The sequence below is a fragment of the Telmatherina bonti genome (assembly GCF_933228915.1).
Source record: "Telmatherina bonti genome assembly, chromosome: 3".
Taxonomy (NCBI): domain Eukaryota; kingdom Metazoa; phylum Chordata; class Actinopteri; order Atheriniformes; family Telmatherinidae; genus Telmatherina; species Telmatherina bonti.
In genome coordinates, this window is record NC_136621.1 from 7,933,036 (window position 1) to 7,959,195 (window position 26,160).

The 26,160-nt window shown below is 39.6% G+C and overlaps 2 protein-coding genes across 6 annotated transcripts in view; both read left to right on the forward strand.

Moving 5' to 3' along the window:
- Positions 1-17,741, forward strand: part of slc43a1b (solute carrier family 43 member 1b) — a 48,342-nt gene extending 30,601 nt beyond the window's left edge. For all 3 annotated transcript variants that reach the window (XM_079238329.1, XM_079238328.1, XM_079238330.1), the window contains 10 exons: positions 5,215-5,307; positions 5,604-5,737; positions 6,959-7,101; positions 9,322-9,468; positions 9,609-9,644; positions 9,749-9,875; positions 10,870-11,005; positions 11,101-11,174; positions 13,063-13,186; positions 13,755-17,741. In XM_079238329.1, the coding sequence (XP_079094455.1) occupies positions 5,215-5,307; positions 5,604-5,737; positions 6,959-7,101; positions 9,322-9,468; positions 9,609-9,644; positions 9,749-9,875; positions 10,870-11,005; positions 11,101-11,174; positions 13,063-13,186; positions 13,755-13,889 (1,149 nt within the window). In that variant the 3' untranslated portion in view covers positions 13,890-17,741. The remainder of the gene's footprint in view (positions 1-5,214; positions 5,308-5,603; positions 5,738-6,958; positions 7,102-9,321; positions 9,469-9,608; positions 9,645-9,748; positions 9,876-10,869; positions 11,006-11,100; positions 11,175-13,062; positions 13,187-13,754) is intronic.
- A 6,397-nt stretch (positions 17,742-24,138) lies between these two features.
- zdhhc5a (zDHHC palmitoyltransferase 5a) overlaps positions 24,139-26,160 on the forward strand; it is a 37,694-nt gene continuing 35,672 nt past the window's right edge. For all 3 annotated transcript variants that reach the window (XR_013771828.1, XM_079264575.1, XM_079264574.1), the window contains exon 1: positions 24,139-24,495. The gene's annotated coding sequence lies outside the window, so the exon portion shown is untranslated. The remainder of the gene's footprint in view (positions 24,496-26,160) is intronic.

Genomic DNA, 26,160 nt, shown 5'->3' on the forward strand with positions numbered 1-26,160 from the left:
ATTTGAAATGCAGCAGTGAATTAAGACAAGTACAGACAGGAGTCCTTCATCTGAGGCCATAAGAACATCATTAGTGACTTTCACCAGTGCTGTCTGGAAGGGAGGTTGGATATTGGTCTATAATTAGCTAAAACTCCTGGATTGATTTCATGTTAAGAGAATTATCTGGTTGAGATGGGTTGAAACTATTTCTCTTTAAGGGGCCATTACCCAGAAATTGCACTTTTTCCAAGTTAAAACGTGTGTATTGGTGTTGACCAGAAGTGTTTAACATCCCCGGAAGCCTTTCTCGGAGTTTTTCCATCTCGGCGCTTTGTTCACAGCAAAACTGTCCACAAGAGAGTCTCGCAAACGCTTATTTTTTTTGTTTGCCCCTGTGATTTAATCAAAAGCTGTTGGAACTGTTAGTAACACTAGTGAGCAGGGTTATATGAAGAGGCTGTGGGACATATGGATACTTCGATACCCACAGTCCACAATGACACTGTTCCAACAATGTTCCAACATACTCTAACACAGAAAGGGGGACCACTTGGGGGAAAGGTATGGGGGAGATAACATCAACTCCCCCATTGAGAATGGATACCAAACCCCAGAGATAGAGATAAGTAAAGGAAAGCCTCAGCCTCAGAGACAGCATCATAGCTAAGATGAGAGTGAGGCACCCCCAGGCAAGAATTAGTGATGTACCATAAAGCCTTCTAACTGAGGTGAATGCAGCAATAAGTAAAGTCCCTACTGCAAACATTACTGAAACCAATGCGCTGATATACAGTACAGCAACAGTGATCCTGGAAAAGCTTGGCTGACATAACATCAAGGGAAAGAAGGAGGCACCATGGAAGAGGAGGTTAGAAACCAAGATCAAGGCAACTCAAAGGGAAGTTAGTCAACTGTCAGTTCAGTCAGAACTCCAGAAGGGCACAACCATGAAAAGGGTGCCAGAGAGGTACAGCCAGATGTCCATACCTGAGGCCCTGGAAACTGCCAAACAACGACTCCAAGCATTGGCTGCGCGACTGAAGAGACACAAGAGAAGTTGAAGCCAGAAGAATAAACTGGCTCTTCTCAACTAACCCAGCTAAAGTGTACTCCCAGTGGCAGGGTAACGCTACACAAGCTGACCCACCAAGGCTGGGGACAGAACAATACTGGAAAGGCATATGGTCTTCTCCCATATGGCATCACATAACAGTGGCATCACATAACAGTGAAGCACAGTGGTTAAAAGACCTCAGAGCAGACCACAGCTTCCTCCCTGAACAAGACCCAGTTACCATCATGGTGGCAGAAATCCAGCACAGACTCTCAGATATGAAGAACTGCTCTGCGCCTGGCCCTGATATGATCCATGTCTTCTGGCTAAAGAGGCTGACTTCCGCCATGAACGCCTGGCAGCACAAATGAACCAGCTCCTGAGGGATGGGACTCACCCTGAATGGCTGACCAAGGGAGGAACAGCCCTGATACTGAAAGACCACCACAAGGGATCAGTCCCATCCAACTACCGGCCAATTACATGCCTCTCCACATCATGGAAGCTCCTGTCAGGCCTCATAGTGGCTAAGGTAAGTGCATCAATACATGGCAGAGACACAGAAAGGCATTGGCAGAGGAACCAAACACCAGCTGCTGGTTGACAGAACAGTCACCCGAGACTGCAAAACCAGACAGACAAAGCTGTGCACCGCCTGGATTGACTACCAGAAAGCCTACGACTCAATGCCACACACATGGATCCTGGAATGTCTGAAGCTGTACAAGATCAACAGCAACATAAGGACCTTCGTTGCAAACTCAATGAGGCTGTGGCAGACCACCCTGGAAGCCACCTTCAAGCCAATTGCACAAGTCTCCATCAAATTTGGCATATATCAAGTAGATGCCCTGTCCCTGCTGCTGTTCTGTATAGGCCTGAAGCCCTTCAGCCAACTAATCAACAAAACTGTCCATGGATACCGACTCAGGAATGGGGCCACCACCAGCCACCTCCTGTACATGGATGACATCAAGCTGTATGCCAGGAGTGAGCGAGACATCAACTCACTGATCCACACCACCAGGAACTACAGCAGGGACATCGGAATGCCATTCGGACTGGAGAAATGTGGGCGAATGATAACAAAGAGAGGGAAGGTAATCCATACAGGTTTAACAGATCTGGAGGAAAGCTACAAGTACCTGGGCATACCACAGGCGAATGGCAACCATGAAGCCACAAGGAAGCTAAATACCTGCAATGAGTGAGGCAAGTACTGAGAAGTCAGCTCAATGGAAGGAACAAGATCTGGGCAATTCACAGCTATGCCCTGCCAGTGATCCAATATCCTGCTGGGATAATAAGCTGGCCAAAGGAGGAGGCTCAGACCACAAAACGCGTCAAAACACAGAAGCTACTCACCATGCACTAGAACAATCGATTCCCAGATCTACCATACCAGGCAGGATCCCAGGTACAGACTATGCAAAGGGGGCCCTAAAAGAATCCAGCACCTTACAGCAGGGTGCAAGATACTGGCAGGCATAGAATACATGGAGCGCCATAACCAAATAGCCAGCATAGTAAACAGGAACATCTGTGCAGAATATGGACTGGAGACCCCTAAGTCCCAGTGAGAAACTCCCCCCAAGGTGGTGGAGAATGAGAGGGCTAAGATCCTCTGGGGCTTCCAGATCCAGACAGATAAAATGGTGGTGGCCAACCAACCGGACATTATGATCATGGATAAGCAGCAGAGGAAAGCCATAGTAATCGATGTATCCATCCCAGATGATGGAAATATCAGGAAAAAGGACCATGAGAAACTGGAGAAGTACCAAGGCCTCAAGGAAGAACTGGAGAAGGCCTGAATCTGTTCAGAAAAGTCCAGTCCAACGAACAGCCAAGATACTGCATGGGACCTTCAAGCTCCCAGGACTCTGGTAGAGAATCAGAGAGAGAGCTTGAGAGATGAACAGCCCTATCCTGGAGAGATGGGAGGGGTGGGTGAGAGAGGGGTTTTTTCATACACACATATACATATATATATATATATATATATATATATATATATATATATATATATATATATATATATATATATATATATATATATATATATATATATATATATATATATATGTATATATGTATATGTATATATATGTATATATGTATATGTATATATATGTATATATATATGTATATATGTATATATATATATATATATGTATATATGTATATATGTATATATATATATATATATATATATATATATATAGATAGATAGATAGATAGATAGATAGATAGATAGATAGATAGATATATGTGTGTGTGTGTGTGTGTGTGTGTGTGTGTATATATATATATATAAAATGATGTTTTTCTCAGCAGATACATACAGATACATATTTCCAGCAAAAGAACTATATCCGTGAGTGGCAAATCCACCATCCACAGGACTTTTTCATAACTAGTTTAACTATTGTGTTTTTTGTAATTAGTCAAGCCATGAACTCAGAACTATTAGTTTTATGCAGATTTTGACTGACATGACCAAAGCAAAATATATCAAATTAAATCAGAAAATTTTATAGAGCAAATGCTGCATTTCCAGTATTTGCAGTTTGATTATTGCAATTAGAGATGCTATTCTGATGTGGAGAAAGGACAAATTGTAGTGGAGTTTAAACTAATATCTATGACAATGTTAATTCTGTTATGAGAAATGGAAAATGGTAAATACATTTTTTGATTAATGAAGCTTTTAGATGTGAGTTTCCAGTGAGCTTGTAGGCCTGCAGTCATCTATATGCAGTCCGCAGTAATATATATACAGTCCACTCTGATCTACATTTAGGGGAACTGGCAGCCTCATAGCTATGTTTATAGTTGGTCTGAAGGTCTGCTGACACAAAGACCAACTAACAGATGTTCCATTAATAGGACACAGTCTTGCCTTCTGTTCACTGTGAAAAATATAATCTTAAATTATGAATAAATTGAACCTAAAATCCCTTATCACACACCCCCAACCCCGATACGGACTGCAGAAATTACAGCTGGTCTGATAAGGATCAGGTCCAAGCTTTGCTCCTCATGTGGACTATCAACAAGGTCAATATTCACAACACTAAAGGTCTCATTGAAATAACAAAACAAACACCCACGCATTAATACACAACACAAGCTCTGTGTGTTTGTGTGTGTGTGTGTGTGTGTGTGCGTGTGCAAATCATCCAAAATTCCTTTGACAGAAAAGCTGAAACACCACCTGCTGGTGATGGTGCTGCATTGCATATTCATCAAACAGGTGATTGATATAGATATGTATATGTGCGTGCGTGAATATATATATATATATATATATATATATATATATATATATATATATATATATATATATAGATATATATATATAGATATATATATAGATATATATAGATATATATGTATATACATATATACATATGCCCAACAAGAAGAAAGTTCTGCCAGCCTGATGTGTGGAGAACTGTCTTCAACCACGTCTGTGAGAACAATCACAAGAATCACATTTCATATACAGTGGTTTGGGAGGCTATTAAAACCTGAGATGTACCACTGTGCAGTATGATAGATTCTGTCCAGAGCATGCACAAACTACAAAGATACATGTTTTTAGAAGTGAGTAATAGTGTTCTGTGACAGTTTAAAAAAATAAATAAATATCACTAAACTTTGTGTTTTGCACCAACTGTAAGGTCTGAAATGCATCCTTCGTCAGGATTCCCTAAGTACTTACTGACATGCAGACTCAGTGTCATGGTTCTGGACAGTGAGAATATGACAAAAGTTCAACAGCTAGGATCTTTAATTTAAGAAGGTCATTCATTTTCTTTTCATTTGCATTTAAAACTAGTTTTTAAATTTCTGGACAACTAACTCTGCTGTCTCTGAAACAGAGCCTGATTATTCATTCATTCATTCATTTTCCGAACCGCTTATTCCAATTCAGGGTGGCGGGGAAGCTGGAGCCTATCCCAGCTGGCTTTGGGCGACAGGCAGGGTACACCCTGGACAGCTCGCCAGTCCATCGCAGGGCAGAGCCTGATTAGGAGATGCAAAAAAAAAAAAAAAAAGAATTCAGTATTAATATTTAATTATTCAGATTATTAAGTTAGATAAACAGCAAATTGAACCTTGTTTACTGTAACTGGATGTAAGGCCTTCATCTGGTCCTATCTCTCCTGTAGCTGCCCAACATGTTTGGGAATTTTAGATCAACCATCCTCTCCGTGATGTTTGGTTCTTATGCTTCTTCTGCTGTCACCTTCCCTGGAGTCAAGGTGTTTATACACACACACACACACACACACACACACACACACACACACAGACACACACACACACACACACAAACAACCGTACCTGGACTGCAATGTGTTAAGGAATCATATTTACAATCATATTTAGTCTCATATTCATGCATTACATACTGACTTCAGGACACATCTGCCTTCATCACTTCACACTGATTGACCATTTTTCAGATAACAGAGATGAAGCATTCGAGTAGAAGAAATGAAGATGCAAATGTCTGTTTCTTTCTTATCCTCCACACCTCCTATCTCATCCTCATCAGCTGGTTTACGATCTTGGAGGCTCCTTCCGGGTCATCATGTGGGTCTGGACTGTCTTGGCCTGCATGGTGTTTCTCAACTGCCTCCTGAACTGGCCCAGTGAATCCTTCCCTGCACCTGAAGACATCCGATACACGTCAGTTCAAACATTCTGTCTTTTCATTTTGACTTTATTCCCATCTCTGGCAGACTTTCTGACAAACTTCATGTTATTCAATGCTTGTGTGTCAAAGAAGGTCATGTTATTTACTTAATTTATCCTTGTTTGTTAAGTTGTCAAACAGATGCTAGTTCAGATTTAATTGAAGTCCAGCTCCATCCCAAAATACATCCGATTTATATTAAGGATAAAAAATTGTTCAAGTTAATTTTTTTGCTCAGTTTCCGGCAGAGATGCAGCTGAAATCCAAGCTGACCATTCTTAATGTCTGCTACATCATCACCTTCACCTGTACGTCCTCTGTTCATGTCCAAATCTCACACATGATGCTGGTACATTGATCATACTAATATACCGTGTTTTTAGTTATGTGGTGACAAAAGACACTACCTACTATTTTCACCCATCACAGCATTTTTAAAGTGAGGCCCCTGGTGGAATCCTCCGGTAAGGCTTACTACACTATGTGAACCAGGTTAGCCCCAAGTAATAGAGGAAATTTATTCTCGTTCTTAGTTTGCAGATGTTTTCCCAGTGTCCTTTCACTGCTCCCGTTTTTCCACATTCAAGTAAAAGCTGAAAACAGATGTCAATGTATTCCATTTCTACACAGCTTAATCCAATACAGGGTGGCAGGGAGCTGGAGTCTGTCCAGATACATACACCTGAACCTGTCCCAGGACTAACACAGAAACAGGTGTTTAGGGTAAAACTGAACATACATTGTTCAGTTCTAAGACACTGTCCTACATAAATGTCGTCTTCTTTCTGATTCTGACCTTGGACTGTGAGTCCTAGGTCAGAAATCTGCTCTGTCTGGACAAATATACCTGCTATAGGTGACCTGGTGAGACTGTGCTCCAGGACAGGGACTACAGTTTGGATCAGTGTAAAACACGATGATGAAGCCTCATATTGTGTTTGCTACTAACAGAACTGGCCAGAAGTCAGGCTCTAGTGACTTTTAGTCACAGGATCTGCTGGAGTGTATAGTGAGAACCAATTTAACAGCTGTGAAAATTAAACCAATCATCATGTGCTCTGTGACCATTGATCCCAATCTGATCTCATACTGAAAGTAGACTGCAAAGATGCTTTACTGTATGCTTGTCCAGAACTGCTGGAAAGAGTGGCAGTTTTCTCCAGACCTCCTCTTGACCCTGCCCTCTATATTTTCTTTCTTTTTGGTGTCAACAGTAAAAAGGTGAAACTAAACGGGGTTGTGATTGAGGACAGGAAAACCGGGGACAGGTACATGACACATGTGACCATCATGGAGGAGACAATAGGGTCCTGTCAGCCAAAATCGGAACACAAAGACTCTCAAACCACATCCACAGGTAGAGTTCCATCTGGAGATTTCTTTCTTCGCCTCTGCAGAGCTTCATTTATCTGCTGCTATAATAGAGGCTTTGCTGCAAAAGAAAAAAAAAAATGCCCCTTCCTGATTTCTTACTAGTTTGCATACTTGTTTCAGATCACCACAAAAACACGACCATTTTCATGTCATGAAAATGGCATGACCTTGGAAGTCTCCCATAGATGCCATTTCTGCCTTGTCTATTTTTTATCGTTGAATCATAAACATTGACCAACATAACCTGAATGAATACAAAACAAAGTTTTTAAATAGTAATTGTATTTATTAAGTTACAAAAAACTCTTTAAGCCTTCATGACCCTATGTGAAAAAGTATTTGCCCCCTCAACCTAATACCTGTGACAACTGGCCATGATTCTTTTACATTGCTGTGGAGGTAAACTTGTTTGTTTTGGGTTGTTGTCCTTTTGCAGGACCCAAGTGCACTTAAGCTTGAGGTGACAAACTGTTGGCTGAATGTTGTACTTCAATTTTTTTGGTATGAGGTGAAATTCATAGTTCAAATCAATCATAACAAGTCATCTAGGTCCTGAAGTAGTAAAAGGAACCCCCAGACCATCACTCTACCACCATGTTTGACTGTTGGCATGACGTTCCTTTTATCAAATGCTGTATTATTTTTTATGCCAGATGTACCAGGATGCACACTTTCCAAAAAATTTAACTCTTGTCTTGTCAGTCCAGTTGGGAACCATCCAGCTTTTTGACAGATGTGAAATGAGGCTTTGTGTTCTTTCTGGTCAGTAGTGGTTATAGCCATGGAAGTCTCTCATAGATGCCCTTTCTGCCCAGTCTCTTTATCATTGAATCATTAACATTGACCTTAAATGAAGCCTACAGTTCTTTAGATGTTGTTCTGGGTTATTATGTGACCTCTTGGATGAGTCGTTGTTGTGCTTTTGTGATGATGTTGCAAGGCCAACCACTAATGTTTGCCATTGTTCCCAGTTTTCCCCATTTGTGGATAATGGCTCTGACAGTGGTTGGCTGGAGTCCTAAAGCCTTAGAAATGGCTTTGTAACCCTTTCCAGACAGATAGATTTTAGTCTCTTTGTTTCTCACTTGATTTTTTTTTTAGATTGCAGCTTATTGTGTTTTTTTAGATTTCACAGCCAACTGTCTCAGAAAAATTCCATTTTAATTCAGTTCAGTTCAGCTTTATTTTTATGGCGCCACTTCACAATAGTGTCATTTCAAGGCACTTTACACAGACACATTAGACACATCAATTTGAACCAGTTCATAATGAATAGCTTAGTTAAGGAAAACCAGTGGATTGGACCAAATCTTGACTTGGATCTAATCCCCCATCCTGAGCTGCACAAAGCAACAGTGGAAAGGAAAAACTCCCCTTTGAACAGGAAGGAAATAACTCGACTCAGGGAAGATGGCCTGGACTGGTTGGGGTGGAGATGACTGGAAAGAGTCACAAACATGCATTGCAACTTTTATCCAGAAAGACATGCAGAAAGAGAAGGAATGTGTTAACAATGCCAACACTCCAATTTGTTTCTGCATGGAAGATAAGGACTAGAAAGATGAAAAGGAAGTACTCTGTGCATTATGGGACGTCCCTCAGAAGTCTGGACCTATGACAGCATAACTAAGGGTTGGCTAACCACACGCTACCTATAAGATTTATCAAAAGGAATGTCTTATGCTGGATATTTAAGGTAGAGAGGGTGTCTGTCTGCCAAACCCAAACAGGGAGCTGGTTCCATAAGAGAGAAGCCTGATAGCCGAAGGTTCTTCTTCCCATCGTACTCTCAGTGACTCTGGAACCACAAGTAGACTTGCAGTCTGAAAGTGAAGTGTTCTTTTTGGAATATATTGAACTAAGTCATTTCTTCATGGACCAGGTCTGGCAGTAATCACGCCTAGATATCATCACTGAATTTAATCTCAGCTTTCCAAAAACAGGGGGTTAATCACAGTTAAATTGTGACTTTATGAGGGTGGCACAGTTACTTTTTCAAATAGTCATGTAGGTTTGTAGGTTTGTCATGTAGGGAAGAGGTGGGGTGTGCAACCTTTTCCACAGTGAAAGCTATGAAAGGTCCTGTACCCTGGAAGCAGATATTATTCTTCTGGGTTATTGGTTTCTCCTCCTATCAGAATGGTAAACATCCTATGTTTTATTTATTTATTTATTTTCTGAACTGTTCTATGTCTTCCTGCAGCCTCAGTACCTCTCTGTCACTCTGTGTGCTCCCCCATCTTCCTATGGAGTGTTGTCGTCATGGCAATCACCCAGCTGAGGCTGATTTTCTTCATGGGTGCTATGAATAAGATGTTGGAGTTCCTAGTGACTCATGGTGACCCCCACCGTAAGGATGGACAGGAATGTAGACATAGTCTTCACTCAACTTTGAGTGGGATTATAGATACATGAATAATAATCATCATCTGTCCAGTTAATGATTATCTGATTTTTCTGTATCACACTTATAAAGTGTTTGCATTTCAGCATCAGAAGAGTTGCAGAAGGAGGTAAAGGAACAAGGTAACTTTGCTCACTGCCGATTCGGCCCTGGTTAGATACGGATGAGGATGAGATAGGAGGTGTGGAGTCTTAACTGTAATCTTGACTCTTCGTGTCCTTGCCAGTTGGTTTTTACTCGTCCCTCTTTGGTACGCTGCAGCTACTCTGTCTACTGACATGTCCTCTGATCGGCTACATCATGGACTGGAGGATGAAAGAGTGCGAAGAGGAAAACAGGCTAACTGTACAGAGGTGTGTACATTCAGATCAGGTGCAAATAGGACAGAGGTGTGGGCATTAATACATGGTGCAAACAGGAAAGAAGTGTGAAAATTTAAACCAGGTGCAAACAAGACAGCTGTGTGGATATTCAGACAAGTCACAAACAAGACAGAGGTGTGATCATTCAGACCAGGTGAATACTGGATATCACTGTCAAAATTTCAGACCAGGTGTAAACAGGACAGCAGTGTGGAAAGTAAGGCCAGGTGGACATTCTGACCAGGTGCAAACAGGATATCTCTGTGGACATTCAGATCATGTTCAAACTGGACAGTGGTTTGGACATTCAAACCAGGTGCAAAAAGGACAGAGTTGTAAACATTCAGACCATGTGCAGCCTGAAAAGTGGTGTGAAAATTAGACCAGGTGCAAACAGGACAGTAAAGGGCACTAGACAAGTTGCAAACTGGACATCACTGTGGCCATTTAGGCCAGGTGCAAATTGGACGGAGGTGGACATTGAGGTCAAGTTTATACTGGACAGCAGTTAGGAAAATCAGACTAAGTGCAAACTGGACAGTGCTGTGGACATCAAGACCAGGTGCAAAATGGGCCGAGGCGTGGGCATTCAGACCAGGTGCAAACTGGACATTTGTGTGGACATTCATTCAGGTGCAAATTTGACTGAAGTGTGGACATTCAGAATGGGTCCGAACTGAACAGTACAGTGGACATTCAGACCAGAAGCAAACTGAACAGTGGTGTGGACATTCTGACCAGATTAAATCAAGGCTGTGGTATAAATTTTCAGACCAGGTGCAATCAGGACAGTGGTGTGGACACTCAGAGCAGGTGCAAACAGGACACCAGGGTGGACATTTAAACGAGGGGCAAAGATGAAAGCAGTGTAAACACTTAGACTAGGTGCAAACTTGACAGCAGTGTGGACACTCAGACCAGGTGCTTAGTTACACAACCTGAAGAACCACCTTTTAGCCCTGAATCCTTTCTATTTGGACTTTAGTGGAAAAAATCAGGATCCCCCAAACAGGGACAAAAAGATCCAGAAGTTGACCAATGCCATGAGAGCTTTTACCTTCACCAACCTTCTTCTGGTCACCTTTGGAATAATTTGCTTGATTGACAACTTACCTGTTCAGGTGAGAGAACCAACATATATATATATATATATATATAAAATATAAGTAGTATAGGAGGTTTCCTTTAATGATGCTAACCTCTGTCTCTTCTATAGGTGGCTTCATTTGTTCTGCACACCATTGTGAGAGGATTCATCCACTCCAGCTGTGGAGGACTTTATGCTGCCGTGTGAGTTTTAAAGTGGAAAATCATCATGGGAATTGTCCTGGTAAAGAAGTCACCAAGGACAACCAGTACAGAGAACTATCAGCTGTCTGCAGCCCTTTCTTCTATTATTTATTCATTTATCTTTAGTTTATAACTATTATCTAAAAAAAAAACTAAAAAAAAACAAACTCAAATATTCATTCTGATGAGGAAACTGTTTTTTGTCTAGAAAGTTTCTGAAATGGGATCAGTGACCAATTCCAGCAGAGTTTAAACCCTTCTAGAACCAGATCAGTGCCCAGTTCAAGCAATCTTAATCTTCTTTATAAAAAACATTTTACAAATATTATTACTGTAATTAAAACTGATCTAAATGGATAAATGTACCCTCTTCTTGGATTAGCAGGGCGAGGTTGATTAGGATGAAAAAATTATTAAGGCTTCTTTACCGAATGTTCCGTCTTCACATTACCACAATCTGTGGTTTTGAGAAGTATATTTCTATATATGCAGAACATGGGAGGAAACCAAAAGTGAAAATAAAAACACTACAATAGAGGGGGATTAGCTCTACCAAACCTTATAATATGACTGGGCCTGCTTGCTCAAACAATCTATAATTGGAATAAAATATTCATTGGCCCCTGGTGTTGTCACCCATATTACTTACTAAAGTATTTTTTAGGAAATAGCCAAATCCCTGCAGATATTTAAAAATAGCTATATTTAACACCTTAAAACATGGTTCAATATATTTCTATTATGCATCCACCCTTCAACCTATAATTAATAACAATTTGCTTCCATCTGGTCAAGAGAAAAGTGTGTTTAACCCTTTAAGGTCCCTGTCTACCATTTGGTAGACCAAATGTTACCAGTTTGCAGTAACTTTGTTGAATTTCTTCAAAAGATTCTGGAAATAAACCTGCCATATATTAAACCACATCTAAGTGTTTGTTATAATACTACTGTTCCATATTTAAACCATTTCAGTGTTGTTACATTATTATTCACTTTTTCTTTTTAACCTGTCAACCATTTGCTAAAAAAAACATATTTTCTGTTTTTATTCTTGTCCAAAACAAATGGAAAAACTCAGAAAAAACATTTTTCTCTGGCCTTTTTGTCAGTGCAAAAGTTAAACGGTTAAAAACATTAGCAGTAGGTGCTAAAACCAATGGATACTTGTATAAGATTGAGGCACTCATGTCATTTCAGCAGCTCAGTATGTAATGTCCCACTCATTTTTTTTCTGGTTTTTGCATATTTATGTATTATACATTTTATTTGTACTGCTTTCAAGTGTCCTGATGATAAATATGTTTGTGTGTCAATGGAAGAAGGAGATGGGAATTTATTTTACTTGATGAGATAATGCACGTTTTTTTATACACTTTTGTAAAAAGATTTTTTTTTAAGAGATTTGTACAATTTTAAATATAGAATTGAAAATGTAAGCTGTTCTCTTGAGTCTTACACCAGAAAGTTTTCATCTTAACCCCTCACTACATTGTCTTGTAACAAAGCTACTCTTTTAACTGATGTCTTCTGTTTCAGTGGATTAAAGATAATACCCCAATAGTAACAGAATGGCACAGAGCTCCAGAGCTCTAATGGGATAGATGCATATTTTTTACAACTTCGACATCTGTTGTTGTCTTGTTAATGAGTTCAGTTTGTTATTTTGTAATGTGTGTGTGTGTGTGTGTGTGTGTGTGTGTGTGTGTGTGTGTGTGTGTGTGTGTGTGTGTGTGTGTGTGTGTGTGTGGTGTGTGCGTGTGTTTGTGTGTGTGTACATTTTTTGTTCTGGATAAAATCATTTAAATCTTTTTTTTTTTTAATGTTTGTGTTCATGGCCGCTCTGTGCTTCCATAGTGAATCATGCGTCATTTCCATATTCCGTCCCCAGGTATCCCGGCAACCACTTTGGGACACTGACAGGCTTGCAGTCCATGATCAGCGCTGCCTTCGCCCTCCTCCAGCAACCTCTGTTTATGCTAATGGTGGGGCAGCTCCGTGGAGACCCCTACTGGGTAAACCCCAGCCTCCCAACACACACACAAACACACACACACACATACGCGTAATTTAAATAAATCCAGAAGGTCCAACGTAAAGATCTCCTCAGTTGGTCTTGCAGGTTTAAGATGAGTCAGATTGATGGGTCAACATGTTTGGACTGAAATTAACTACAAGCTGCTGAGGAAACTTTGATTTGAATCAGGTGTGTTGGAATAGGGCAGTGTTTCTCAATTCTGGTCCTCAGGACCCACTGCCCTGCATGTTTTATAGGCCACCCTACCTTAACACACCTGAATGAAATAAAGGGCTTGTTAACAAACCTGTTAACAAGCCCTTTATTTCATTCAGGTGTGTTCAGCAAAGAACTTGATGAGGAAGTTAAAAAAAATCTGACTCATGTTCTGTGGAGGAGGGACATGTCTAAAACATGCAAGGCAGCTGGGCATGCGGACCGGAATTGACAGACACTGGATTAGAGAAACATGTAAAAACTTCAGGACTCGGCCCTCAAGGACCAAAGCTAGAAACCGTGGTCTAACAAATACTAGAATAAGTTCTGACTCATCTTTCTTACAACAGATCAACGTGGGCCTTCTGGTCTTCTCCCTGACTGGCTTCTTGCTTCCATGCTATCTGTTTTATCACCGTCGAAACCTGATCAGGAAAAAGGCAGGTGGAGATACAGCAGCTACAAGCAACGTTCAAGGCCATTAAGAAACTGGAACTGCTGAGAATCAAGGCAATGGACCATGGGCATAATGACACAGACTCTCAGGGCCGTGAAGAAACATCTTTTTTCCGCTTTAAACTGACATGAAACAGTATGTGAATATTATGGGGATGCATGTGCAACCTCTTTCCTCATGATGAAAACAAGGATACGTGATGTATAGAAAAGCAGAATCCATGGACAAGTTTTTACTTCAAGGATAAAACTGGTAGTAAAATCGTGCCAGGATATTAAATGATTAGCTAAAACTGTGTGTATCAACTGCATGTAAAAGTGTGAGAATGAGGGCACATAACAGCTTCCTCCATTCACCACTATTTGCTGAGCAGCTTTAAGAGCTGCTGGACAATATAATCATTTTATTATTACACAAGCATAGTCATCTTCCTGGAGAATTGAGGCTGGATTCAGGGACTTTTTGTTGCAGCCGGGCCTCTTGGATTCACAATGCAACCTGGGATGGATCAGTTGCATCTACCAGGATTAAATATGATCCCTAAACTGTGTTACTATAGCACAGTGAAATAAATTAATCTAGCATGCTAGCAGCATGATGATTTAATAAATATGCAGGTTACTATGCAAATGATTCACAGGTAGGTTTCAAAAGAACAGTTTGTCATATTGAGTAAGTTCATTAGCTTATTTGTTTGGATTTATTTAAATTTATTTAAATTTATTTATTTATGTCTGACAGTGAATTGTGTTGTAAGTAGATTTGTGTGAAATGACATCTAAACATTGTTTTATTTGTCTTTAAAGGTATACCGTGTAACTTTTGACTACTAGAGTGCTAAACCTGTAACTTCCCACAGGCACACAACACTGTCAAAAAATTAAGCTTATTCCATGACACTCACAAAAAAAAAGCTTACACAAAGCAAAAACTGCCCGAAATAAATTACCATAAACCGTAAATGATAGTTTTGAGTATCATATGAAGCAGTAACTTTTGTACAACTCATTTCAATACCATATTATGAAAACATCAGCACTGACCCTGAGCTCATAAGACGTTACAGTCGTACTGCTTCCTATCAAACAACTTGTGAAAACCACAACTCTAAACCAGGCCAAGCAATATACTCTTAGCCCCTAGGGGTATCAGACAATAAATACTGCACAAAATACATAGGCAACAATTCCCTGGCCTCTCGAGGCACATGGATATGCATTAGAGTAAATACAGACCGAGAAGCTGTCTTACTCTCTGTTGCTCTGCCCCAATAATGATGGGTTACCCAGATTCAACTCTCCTTTTTGGCCCAAGTCTATCTTTTTGCCATGCATTAATGATTCTACACTTGCTATGTTTACTAAAATGGTGTCTCATGAAGCAGAAAGAGTGTTTCACGAAAAGAGAAAGATCAGACAATGTAATTTGACTAAAAATGAATCTGAAGCTCTCAAATGGCTATCCCATCAAGATGACATTACCATTAAAAGTGCTGACAAGGGTGGCGAAGTCTGCAAATGGGGAAAAGATAAATATGTAAAGGAGGCTTTGCGACAGCTGGAAAACACTGAATATTATTCTATGCCCAGATTTAACCCCTTGGACCACATGAAAAGAGAGCTTTAGGAACTACTCAACTTGGCAAAAAACAATGACTGAATTTTTAAGAAAGAAAGCAATTATTTACTATGTCAACATCCACATATTCCTTCTTTCTATATGCTCCCAAAAGTCCACATGAATTTACGAAATCCACCAGGTAGATCAATTATCAGTGGGAATTATTCCATTTCAGAACCTTCTTCTAAATTTGTTTCATCAAGCCATTTGTTTAGGAATTGCCTTCTTACATTCAGGACACTACCCAGGTCCTAAAGAAAGTAGCACAAATACAGAATATTGGTTCCTGCAATATGGCTACAATGGATGTTGAGTCCTTATACAGCAACATTGTATATGAGAAAGGCCTGAAAAAAACAAGATCACATTATCTATATACCAACCCCACCACACGACTCTTCCTTTAAATGGGCTATCATCTGAAAAAATGTATTGTTCTTCCCATAGACCTAAACTCAAGTTAGCATAGTTTGGTTCAAAACACGCTCCCATAGCTGTTCAGACTGTATAATGTGGGTGTTCACATGTATCAAGATCCGGTTCAGATATCAGATATCTGAGGGAAACAGTAGAAGGACGGAAGGTGACATCTTCTCTGAATCATAATGCATTTATCAGACACACATTTCATTATTAGCAATACTTACTACAGAGGAAAAAATATCCACACCTAGATATTAAAATAGTTTGATGACTGGAATATGCTGAGGTGATTAAATTAGCATCTAAATTAGGCTCAATCCTATTTCTCTTTTTAACCCTACCCCTGCACGGTGGCACAGTGATTACACTGTGGCCTCACAGCAAGAAGGTCACTGGTTTGATCCTCGGCTGGGGAGGGGTTTGGTCAGTGGCCTTTCTATGTGGAGTTTGCATGTTCTCCCCATGTATGCGTGGGTTCTCTCCAGGTACTCCGGCTTCCTCCCACCATCCAAAGACATGCATGTTAGATTAATTGGTTACTCTAAATTACCCATAGGAGTGAGCGTGAGTGGTTGTTCGTCTCTGTGTGGCCCTGCGATGGACTGGCAAGCTGTCCAGGGTGTATCCTGCCTGTTACCCAAAGCCAGCTGGGATAGGTTCCAGCTTCCCCGCGACCCTGAATTGGATTAAGCAGTTCAGAAAATGAATGAATGAATACCCTACCACTTGCCACTTGCCCCTTAAAAATAGAGCTACAAGGAGTAGGCCTAAGTCAGTCTTGAAAAATCCTGCTGTCTACAGTCGTGTTAATCTGCCTTGTGTGGGCTAGTTTCGTCCTTTATATTAGAGGAGACAGAGATAAAGGGGGGGAGCCTGTGTATGATGGCTTCATGTGTTCCTCCACTCTGTCTTCCTGAAGACGGGCCTTTGCAGGATTAATGTCAGCTTTGCGTTTCCATAGTAACAGCACATGGAACATTGCAAAATAATTCCTAAACTGAGGTTGTTACAATGTGCTGCAGCTTGACAGCGGTTGTTTAGCATAAAAAGTACATAGACGCCAACATGAAATAGTTCCTATACCCTATACTTACTTACCTATATAGCATATTTAGCAATTGTTGTAAAAAAGAAATACATTTTTTTCAGAAAATCTCTACTATGTGGGATCATGGTATAAGCGGATTAAACAACTCGGATCCATGCATTAGATGGTTAAAATGCATGACGCAGAGTCTAGAACAGCAGAAGGATTTAAAGCTGAAAAGGGTTTTTAAATGTGGTAAAAATGGTTGAAAGTTAAGCTGGTAAAAGTGAAAAACAGGTGAACCATATTTCAACAAAGTTGCTCATTTCAGTTCAACTTTTAACCATTTCCACCACACTTGAACACAATTTTGGGCTTAAAGTCTAACTACTATTAACTTCAGCTTCATAATGATTTCAGTTTGGACATCATCAAGCACATTTCAGTCACCTTAAAACTACCTTGCACCCATTTCACTCAAGCTTTTGTATGTATTTGTTTCCTTATGTTGTGATTGTCTGAATGTGTGCTTTTTCTGTTTTTGAGTTTTTGGTTTGTTTGTTTTTTTTATCTCTAGACTGCCCTGTAAGGACAGCACAGATGAATTTCCTCATTTCTACCTTAACCCATGTTTACCTCGTGTTTTTTCTTTCCACTCTGCTGAAAGGCAGCGCCAGATAAAGCTAGCTGCAAGGCCCAAGTACTGCCAGGACCTGCGTTCTGTGCAATTGTTCTATGTTTATCTGTAAAATCTTGAATGGGTTGTGTTTGAACCTTGAAATTCCCCTTGGGGATGATTAAAATATTCTTGTGTCCTAACTATTTTTACACAAATCCACTTCAGCTCCAATCACATCTTTTAATGGCTTTAGTTTTATAATTGCTTCAGCTTTGTGTTCAAGTTATAACCTGGCTCACGAGGGGAAAAAGGATGCAACATAAAATAACATTATAATTTATTTTTCCACAAAACAAAAGCAGGTGATGCAGCTCAAAACAAATTTAAACAAACAATTGTGCAGCACCACTGATAACAGGCACAACACAAGCAAAACTCTTGACCCAAATCTCCACTAGACTCTACACAAAATATACCAAACAAAACAATCTTACAGTCAACACAAACAGCCTTAAATGCTCTACACAATCAAATAACCAGTCCCTAGATGGGCAAGCTGTCTCCACTAAACAGCTAAAGGGTTGCAGCTCTTCTTATACTGGGGTGTTGATGTTTGCAGAAGCCATTGGTCCAGAGGGCAGCGAATCAACGGAGCAGAGGAAAAAGGTGCGGTGTGAGTTAGCCATTCCCAGCCAGGTGATGCCACAGGATGATTTGCATTGGTGATGGAGGAATGATGGTGAAATAAAAGGCAGCTGTAACAGTTCATTAAGCACATTTCAACCACCTTCAACTTTCTTTTGCTCATTTCAGTTCAAACTACATTTACACACCATTTTAAACTTCAAACACTTCTACTATTAGCTCAAAGCTGGGGTAGGTAATCTTGCTCAAAACGTTTGGGGCAAATTGAAGTGGTTCTTTTTTTAGATTTCTGTAAGCTTCTTCTCCCGGCTCCCCTCCTCCCCCTCCCACAGCACATACCTGATAGCCACACCCTGCATATAAACAGTGTGTTAGGATGAAAATACAAAGTAGTGAAGAAGAAACTCAGAAGGCAAACATGGCTGAGAAAATGCAGGAAGGATTTCCCTGACCTGGCTCGGTTTATTTGCCTCCTCCCGCTCAACTGCAGTGAAAGAGAAAATTGTTGGTGGAAAAAGCTATGAATAAAAAAGCCTCGGATCATGCAAGGAGCAAAACCAGAGGGGGGGGAGCCAAGACAGGGTGCCACTTTCACATTGACCATCGTCAACTAGCTTTCACCTCTTTCATTTATACATGAAATCATTTTGACTACATTCTGGGCTTCAAACACATCTACTTGGCTTTACCATTATTATTACTTTACTTGAGCATTCAACCTGCACATTTTAACCTTCAACTGTATTTTGTACCTTTCAGTTAAACTTTCAACCATTTTCACTATGTTTAAAAACCATTTTGAGTTTTGAATATTTCTACTGTGAATTTCAGCTATACAATTACTTCAGCTGAGGGTTCAACAAGCACATTTCTCGTATCTCGTATTTCGAGATCTCGTACACAGGCGGCTGAAATGGGTTTCCTCCGCAGGGTGGCCGGGCTCTCCCTTAGAGATACGGTGAGGAGCTCGGTCATCCGGGAGGAGATCAGAGTAGAGCCGCTGCTCCTCCGCATCAAGAGGAACCAGTTGAGGTGGCTCGGGCATCTGGTCAGGATGCCTCCTGGACCTCCCTGGTGAGGTGTTCCAGGCACGTCCCTCTGGGAGGAGACCCCGGAGAAAACCCAGGACACGCTGGAGGGATTATATCTCTCAGCTGGCCTGGGAACGCCTCGGGATCCCCCCGCAGAGTTGGCAAATGTGGCTACGGAGAGGGAAGACTGGGTTTCCCTACTTAGGCTGCTGCCCCCGCGACCCGACCCCGGACAAACGGCAGAAGATGAAGATGAAGATGAAGATGAAGATAATTTTACCTTTCTTTAGCAATACAGTTCAAGCGTTTTCACATGAAAGCCTTCACACTGTTGTTCTACAAGTTACTGCAGTAGTTATTTTTGTCTATGTATTCTATTTATGTCTGTGTATTCTTACTTTATACTTATCCTGTTCAGTACATATAATCTTCAGCTGTTCTCAACCGATTTAACAAATTTTGGTATCAACATGTTCAGCGTGTTTAGGATGTTCCTGCTTCTATTCAACTTTTTTTTATATCTGTAACATGTAATATGTTCAAATGAAGGCAACACAAAGATGCTGTGTTCACTGGTTAACAAAATTTTCCAACCACTTAACTCCCTCCACTCTCACCTGTGTTCACCTGACAGTTGTGACTCTCTTATATAATTTTTCAATGAGAAAATTCTCAAGATCCACCAACATCTTAATCCTGATTTCTACTCTGTTACCTCATTTGAATGTTCCACTCCCTGTCAGTCATTTTCCAGTTTCTATCTACCAAATGCTCAAAAAAATCTCAGACTTCATCTCCAAAGCCAAGTCTTCCACCTGTCAACTTGATCCCCCCCTTACAGTCTTAGTTAAGTCCTGTACTTTATCTCTTTTCCCTCTTATCTCTGCCATAATTTGCTCTTTAGAACTGCAACCACTACTCATTTAAAAATATCTCCTTTAGATCCCACTACTTATAAAAACTTCTGTCCCATTTCTAATCTTCCCTTCATTTCCAAAATTTTTGAAAAAGTAGTTGCTACTAAACTTCACACTCTCTTGATCCAAAACTCTCTGTATGAACAGTTCCAATCAAGTCCTTCAGTGCCCACCCTTCACTCATTACATCTGATGTCCCCCAGGGTTCAGTCCTAGAACTGCTTCTCTAAATCATCTATCTCCGTCCTCTTGGCAATATTTTCCATAAATTTAATTTTCTTTCCAGAAATAAATTCATGGTGTGATTGGCAAACAGTAAAAAAATAACACTTAAGATGATTAACATATGTTATTAATAAACAAAATAAAGATGACCAGAATAGAGAACAGTACACGATACTTCAATTGTCTTAAGTTTTATAATTGTTTACCATGTTAACCATCTTTATTTTTGAACAGCATTATGATTAAATATTTAATATTTTTCTACAATTTCTCCACTTAAACCATTGTAGAAGGCATCATCTTCTCAATGGGAAAACTTTATCTTTTTCCACCCATGTTTGTGTGTGGAGTTGGCCTAGTGGTTAATTCACATTTCCAGTCTGTGATACAAAATATCATGGGCTCAAATCCCATAGGGGCATTTCACATATCTGCACAATGCAATTCTAACCAAATTCTACCTCTATAAAAGCTTTTAGAAATTATGCTCCTTTAAGCATAACTTTAATCTCTTAAAAAATTTGATAGTTTTTCCTGTAGTATTTCTTTATGCCTTCTTAGATTGAAAGGAATGGTGCATGTATGCTAGCTGCCAAACTATGCTGCTGTAGTTTCCTCTGTCAGAAGGACACTCACATCCACAGATAGTTTATGTATAGGATGGTGTATCAAACTTACAACAGCAGTGTTGAGATTATGATGTGCTTGCTTTCTACAGAGCAAATACAGAAACATAAACACAAATGAACAAATCAACTGAATAAATACCTAAAAGTAATATTATATTGAAATGACAATTCTATACTGTAATTTCAATAAGGTGCATCAATGTCTATGAACAGTACATAAAATTAAATGTGCTCCCTTAAATTGCCACTAGATGGCACTTTGAGACCAGAAATAAATCACGGTTTAAATACGGTTGACCAACAGGGCTGTGTCTGTAGTGGTTAACTTTAGTGTGAAGCATTACATTTTACTCACCATAGCAGTAAAATATTAAAGTAACATTTAGAATAGGCTATGCGGCTACATTTAAAAAGGCAGAAATTAGCAAACATGAGGTTAATCGCTGGTTTCAAATGCAGAAGGCAGTAGGTAGAGGAGGGTACTATAAGGATGGACTTGTTTATGAGATTTTAAAAGATTTTGATTATTTTGTTTTATATGAGGTGCTGGCCCGTTTTAATAATGTTTGGGAAAGCCAGGTGAAGCTAAAACTGAAGGTTCATATAGACATATTACTCTGACAGAAGTTATGTGTCAGATTTCGAAAAGGATTGTGACTAGGTTGGTAAAATACACATAGTACATAGGTTGGTAAAAGAGGGTAAGTTTAGTGATGTACAAGATGGGTTGAGGCTGGATAGAAGCACAATACACTCAGTTCTAGAGTTGGAGTCTGATGTTCAAAAGCATTAGTTAATAAGGAGACAGCAGTTGCTTTATTTTTAGATATATAGAAAGCCTATAACGTTGCTGAGAGAGGGGCTGGTTATTAAATTAAATGATGCAGGGATTTGAGGACACATGTTAAAATGGATGAAAGCTTTTATTACAAAGTTGTAAAATTCAGGTCAGAGTACACACACACACACACACACACACACACACACATATATATATATATATATATATATGTATATATATTTTTTCTTTTTTTTTGTCTCCTACATATCTGTTGACCTCACTATTTCTGGCAGCTAAGCTTATATTTAAATATATTCTTATAAAGGTTATTGATAACAAGCCTTTTGAAGTTGGACTATTTGCAACACTACAGTGCTTACAGTGCATGCAGGTCACTAAACACATCTTAATGCTCATATTTGGTTCATTAAAACAATTTGCATTGCACTGAAATGTGTTAATTTTTTAATCAGACTCTACATGGCTGAAAATGTGCAGTGCTTCCCAGCTTTTTCAGTATCAACATTCTGATTTAGTCATTATAACTTTCAGAAAAATGTTATTTTGCAGAACACAGCATCCAGAGGATCATTCTGCTTGCCTAAATGCTGGACAAGACACATTAAAAAAAAAAAAAAAAAAGAAAAATTTTATTTTGGGGAGTGCACTGTAGACTCCGGCGCCACAGTTTAGGCGTTCCTTTTTAATGGTATTTTTCACCCTCGCATTACTTTTACTTTTATACTTTCAGTTTTTTGTTTTTTTTTAATCAGTACTCTTACATTTTACTTGAGTAAAAGAAATTGAGTAGGTACTTTTACTTCTACAGAAGTCTTTTTAAACCTTTAAAACCTTTAAAAGTCTTTTTTTAGAAGTATCTATACTTCTACCTGAGTAATAAATGTGAATACTTTTGACACCACTGCAAGGCAATGTACTACACAAGGCACTGTAATAAGCCCTGTCCTTTTTAATGTGATGATAAATGAGATACTGTTAGAGAAGGGATTGGTCTGTCTCTATTTGCAGACAACGGGGCAATCTGGAGAAGCGGTCAAAATGAATGTTTTATAATAAAGAAAATGCAAACTCTGGTAGTTGCTGATTTGGCAGGGAAATGGTGTTTTTTTTTTTATGTCTGTGGACCAAAGCAAGTATCTTGTATTTGATAATGAATGCAAATTAGGTCTTTCATGTTTGAATCTGTATGGTAAAGAACTGGAAAGTGTCAAAGTGTTTAAATTTTCTGGTGTGTACTTTGATGAGAGGCTGACTTGGAAAGCCCGCATTGATAAAATTGTAAGTAAATGTGAAAAAGTTATTCTTGTAGTGTGCTGTCTTGCAGGGAGTGGTTTGAGTGCAGACAAAGGATCTATCAGGCAATAATTCGGTTATCCATTCATTATGTGTGCCTGGCATATGGAAGTGCTGCTAAGACAAATCTTTGTGGGTTTGATGGGGCGCAGGCTAAAGCACTAAGGTCCTGTTGTGGGGTGGTGCAGAGTCAGGAGCAAAGTAATCCTGTAAAACGTCTGCTGGTTGAAAGCTGGGAATCTACGCTTGTGGATAAGGTTAAGCAAAATTGGTTGGGTATAGTTTTTGAGGAAATTAATGAGAATTGGGAGGACTTTTTACAGATTTATACTGATGGTTCTGTATGTCCAAATAAAAAAGTCTGTTTTCGCTGTTCACTTTGTTTAAGTCAGGGTTACCGGCTCCCAGATGACATTTCATTGTTTGCCATGGAAGCCATAGTCATTTTATGTCCACTGTATAGGTGGTAGAATTTGGACAGGAGGATCATGGACCAGCCCGAATAAAGTATTTGAAACTGCTATTGCACTGCGTAGAACAGAGATGGGAGGTCTATGAGTGGGATTTATGTGAGTCCCAGCCCATGCCGGGGTTACTGGGAATGAAATAGCTGACCGCATTGCCAAAGAAGCTCTGAAGTGTCACTGTCAGAACAATCGGATACTCAGAGTGTTGCAGCATTATCAGTGAGACGATTGTGCATGCCATGTGGGATTCAGAAAAAAATCATTTACAGCAATCTTAAATAAAAATCTGTATGTAAGAGCATAGGACATTTTATGATAAGAAAACTACCAAACAAAAAGTGAAACCGAAAAATAAACAAACGACAAAATAGACCTAAAGTGGTTTGAGGCTCGTTTCATCATGACGTAGAACCATCATGACGTCCTAGTTTGGAAGGGGTGGGACTTCACCCAGACACTTCAGAGTTCGCTGGTAATTTGATTGACAGCGGCCTTGTCCAATAAGAGCTCTTCTTATTACGACAACTGCGCTGTTGCACCCTGGCATTAGAGTTTTGTGATACTGACAAATATGTCGGCCTTCGGGACTCTTTCTTTGCCTTTAACAGTATGGAGAAGTGAGAAGAGCATATGACTGTTTGGGATTTTATGCACATGATTTTCACTGTTCCGCTGTCAATCAGGAAGCATACGTTAGTTCCTAGTTATTTAAGATAGCTGCCTCCAGTGAACAAACGTCAATCGTATCGGTGGATGGCTAGCTAGCTAATCATTTATCCGAATTAGCTTAGCTTCCCACCAGGGAAAGACGTGCTTTTTGGAACTGCTGGATGTCTTGTATAGACTGGGTTGGATTTGCTGATTCTAAACCAAAGAGGTCGTAATACTAAAAGGACTGACGTCCCATTCAGTGGATCCACAGCCATTGTAACTCAGGTGAGCTGAATCTGCTGCTAGCCAGGTCTCTGACCTGGTATCTTACGGTAAATAGAGAAACTCAAATTCCAGTAATTATCTGAGCTGGTGTCCACGTTGTGTAGAGTAAATGATTAAACTGCAGTTTCTACTGAATCAATGCTCGCTATGTAGAGAAGAGCAGTGTTAAAGCCGGTTTGCATCCTCTCCAGTAGCAGTGACTCAGTGTTATCCCCACCCTGCTTTTATTTTTATCGTCCCGAATTATTCTTCTCCACTTATATAAACTAATATTCATGGTGTGGTATTTGATCTGAAGCACTGAACCCGCTGAACATAATTTATACACGCCCACAAAAGACCGAATCCCTTTGCGTGAGTGGAAAGCCTTAAAATAGTTTTTTTTTTTTTTTTTTTTTTTTTTTTTTTAACATTCCGGCTATTTTTCGTGCAGTTGGGACCGATGCTGTCTGTCTGAGGAGAGCATCCTCACCAAATCAAAGTGTGGCGCCAGAGTCTACAGTGCACGCCTCAATATAACGTTTTTCTAAAAGTCATAACTATGTCAAATCAGAATGTTAATACTGAAAAAGCTGAGAAGCACCTTTTCAGCCACAAAGATTCTGATGGAAAAGAACACATTTGAGTGCAATGCAACTATTTTAAACAACCCTATATGAACATTAACATGTTTTTCATAGCATGGATGATATGACTATAAGCATTGTAACGTTGCAAAGAGTCCAACTTCAAAAGGCATGTTATGAACAACCTTTTTTAGAATATAAGCTTTACTGCAGGAATCAGTGAGGGCAACAGATTTGTATTAGGAGACAAACAAACAAACAAAAAAAAATATAATTGATAAGAGAGAGGAAAAAAACAAACACCTCATATCGTTGTCCATATTTAGAGTATAAATTAGTGCTGTCAAAAATTAAATTAAATGGTTTGTTTCAAGGTGAGTGGGGCAACAAAATCCTCAGCGGATGGCTTTCTTTTGACAGCTACTGAAGTTGTGGATACCTCTGTAGACGCACACTATCAAAGACTTCCGCTGTATTAAACGTCATGCCAGCAGAGGTTTGTCAGATGAACCTGCAATTTAAGTAGCTGTTTCACTGGTCTATGCAATTTGCTGAGCAGACTAGAATATTTTCATTTAAATTTGTTTTGGAAATACAAGCAGCTGCTGGCATGACTGAAAAGTAGCAGTGGTGGTCACTACATTGGTCATATATTTATGAGCTGCCTTCTTGCATATCAATAAATAAGGATGGTATATTTGTAAATTCACCACTTAAAGCTGTGGTAGGTAATGTTGGAGAGCTAGCAAGATGTGAAAGTGGTACCCTGTCTTGGCTCCTCCCCCTCTGGTTTTGCTCCTTGCGGTATCCAAGGCTTTTTTCTTACCTCCACCAAGGAAGTTTTGTTTTTACCGGCGTTTATCAGTGTATGTTCAGGATAACTAAAAAAGTTAGGGTTTTATTTAAGTTTTCAGGACTTGTTGGAAATCTGAAAAAGAAGAACTGATTTAATTTTGTTGGTGATCCGGATCACAGTTAGGATCCAGGAACATTTTAAAGGCCTTGGCAATTTGTTAAGTAATAATAATTCATGGACATCATTGTAAATGATACTGTAGCATTTTCCACACAATTCTGTCATAAATTAATGAATAAATCC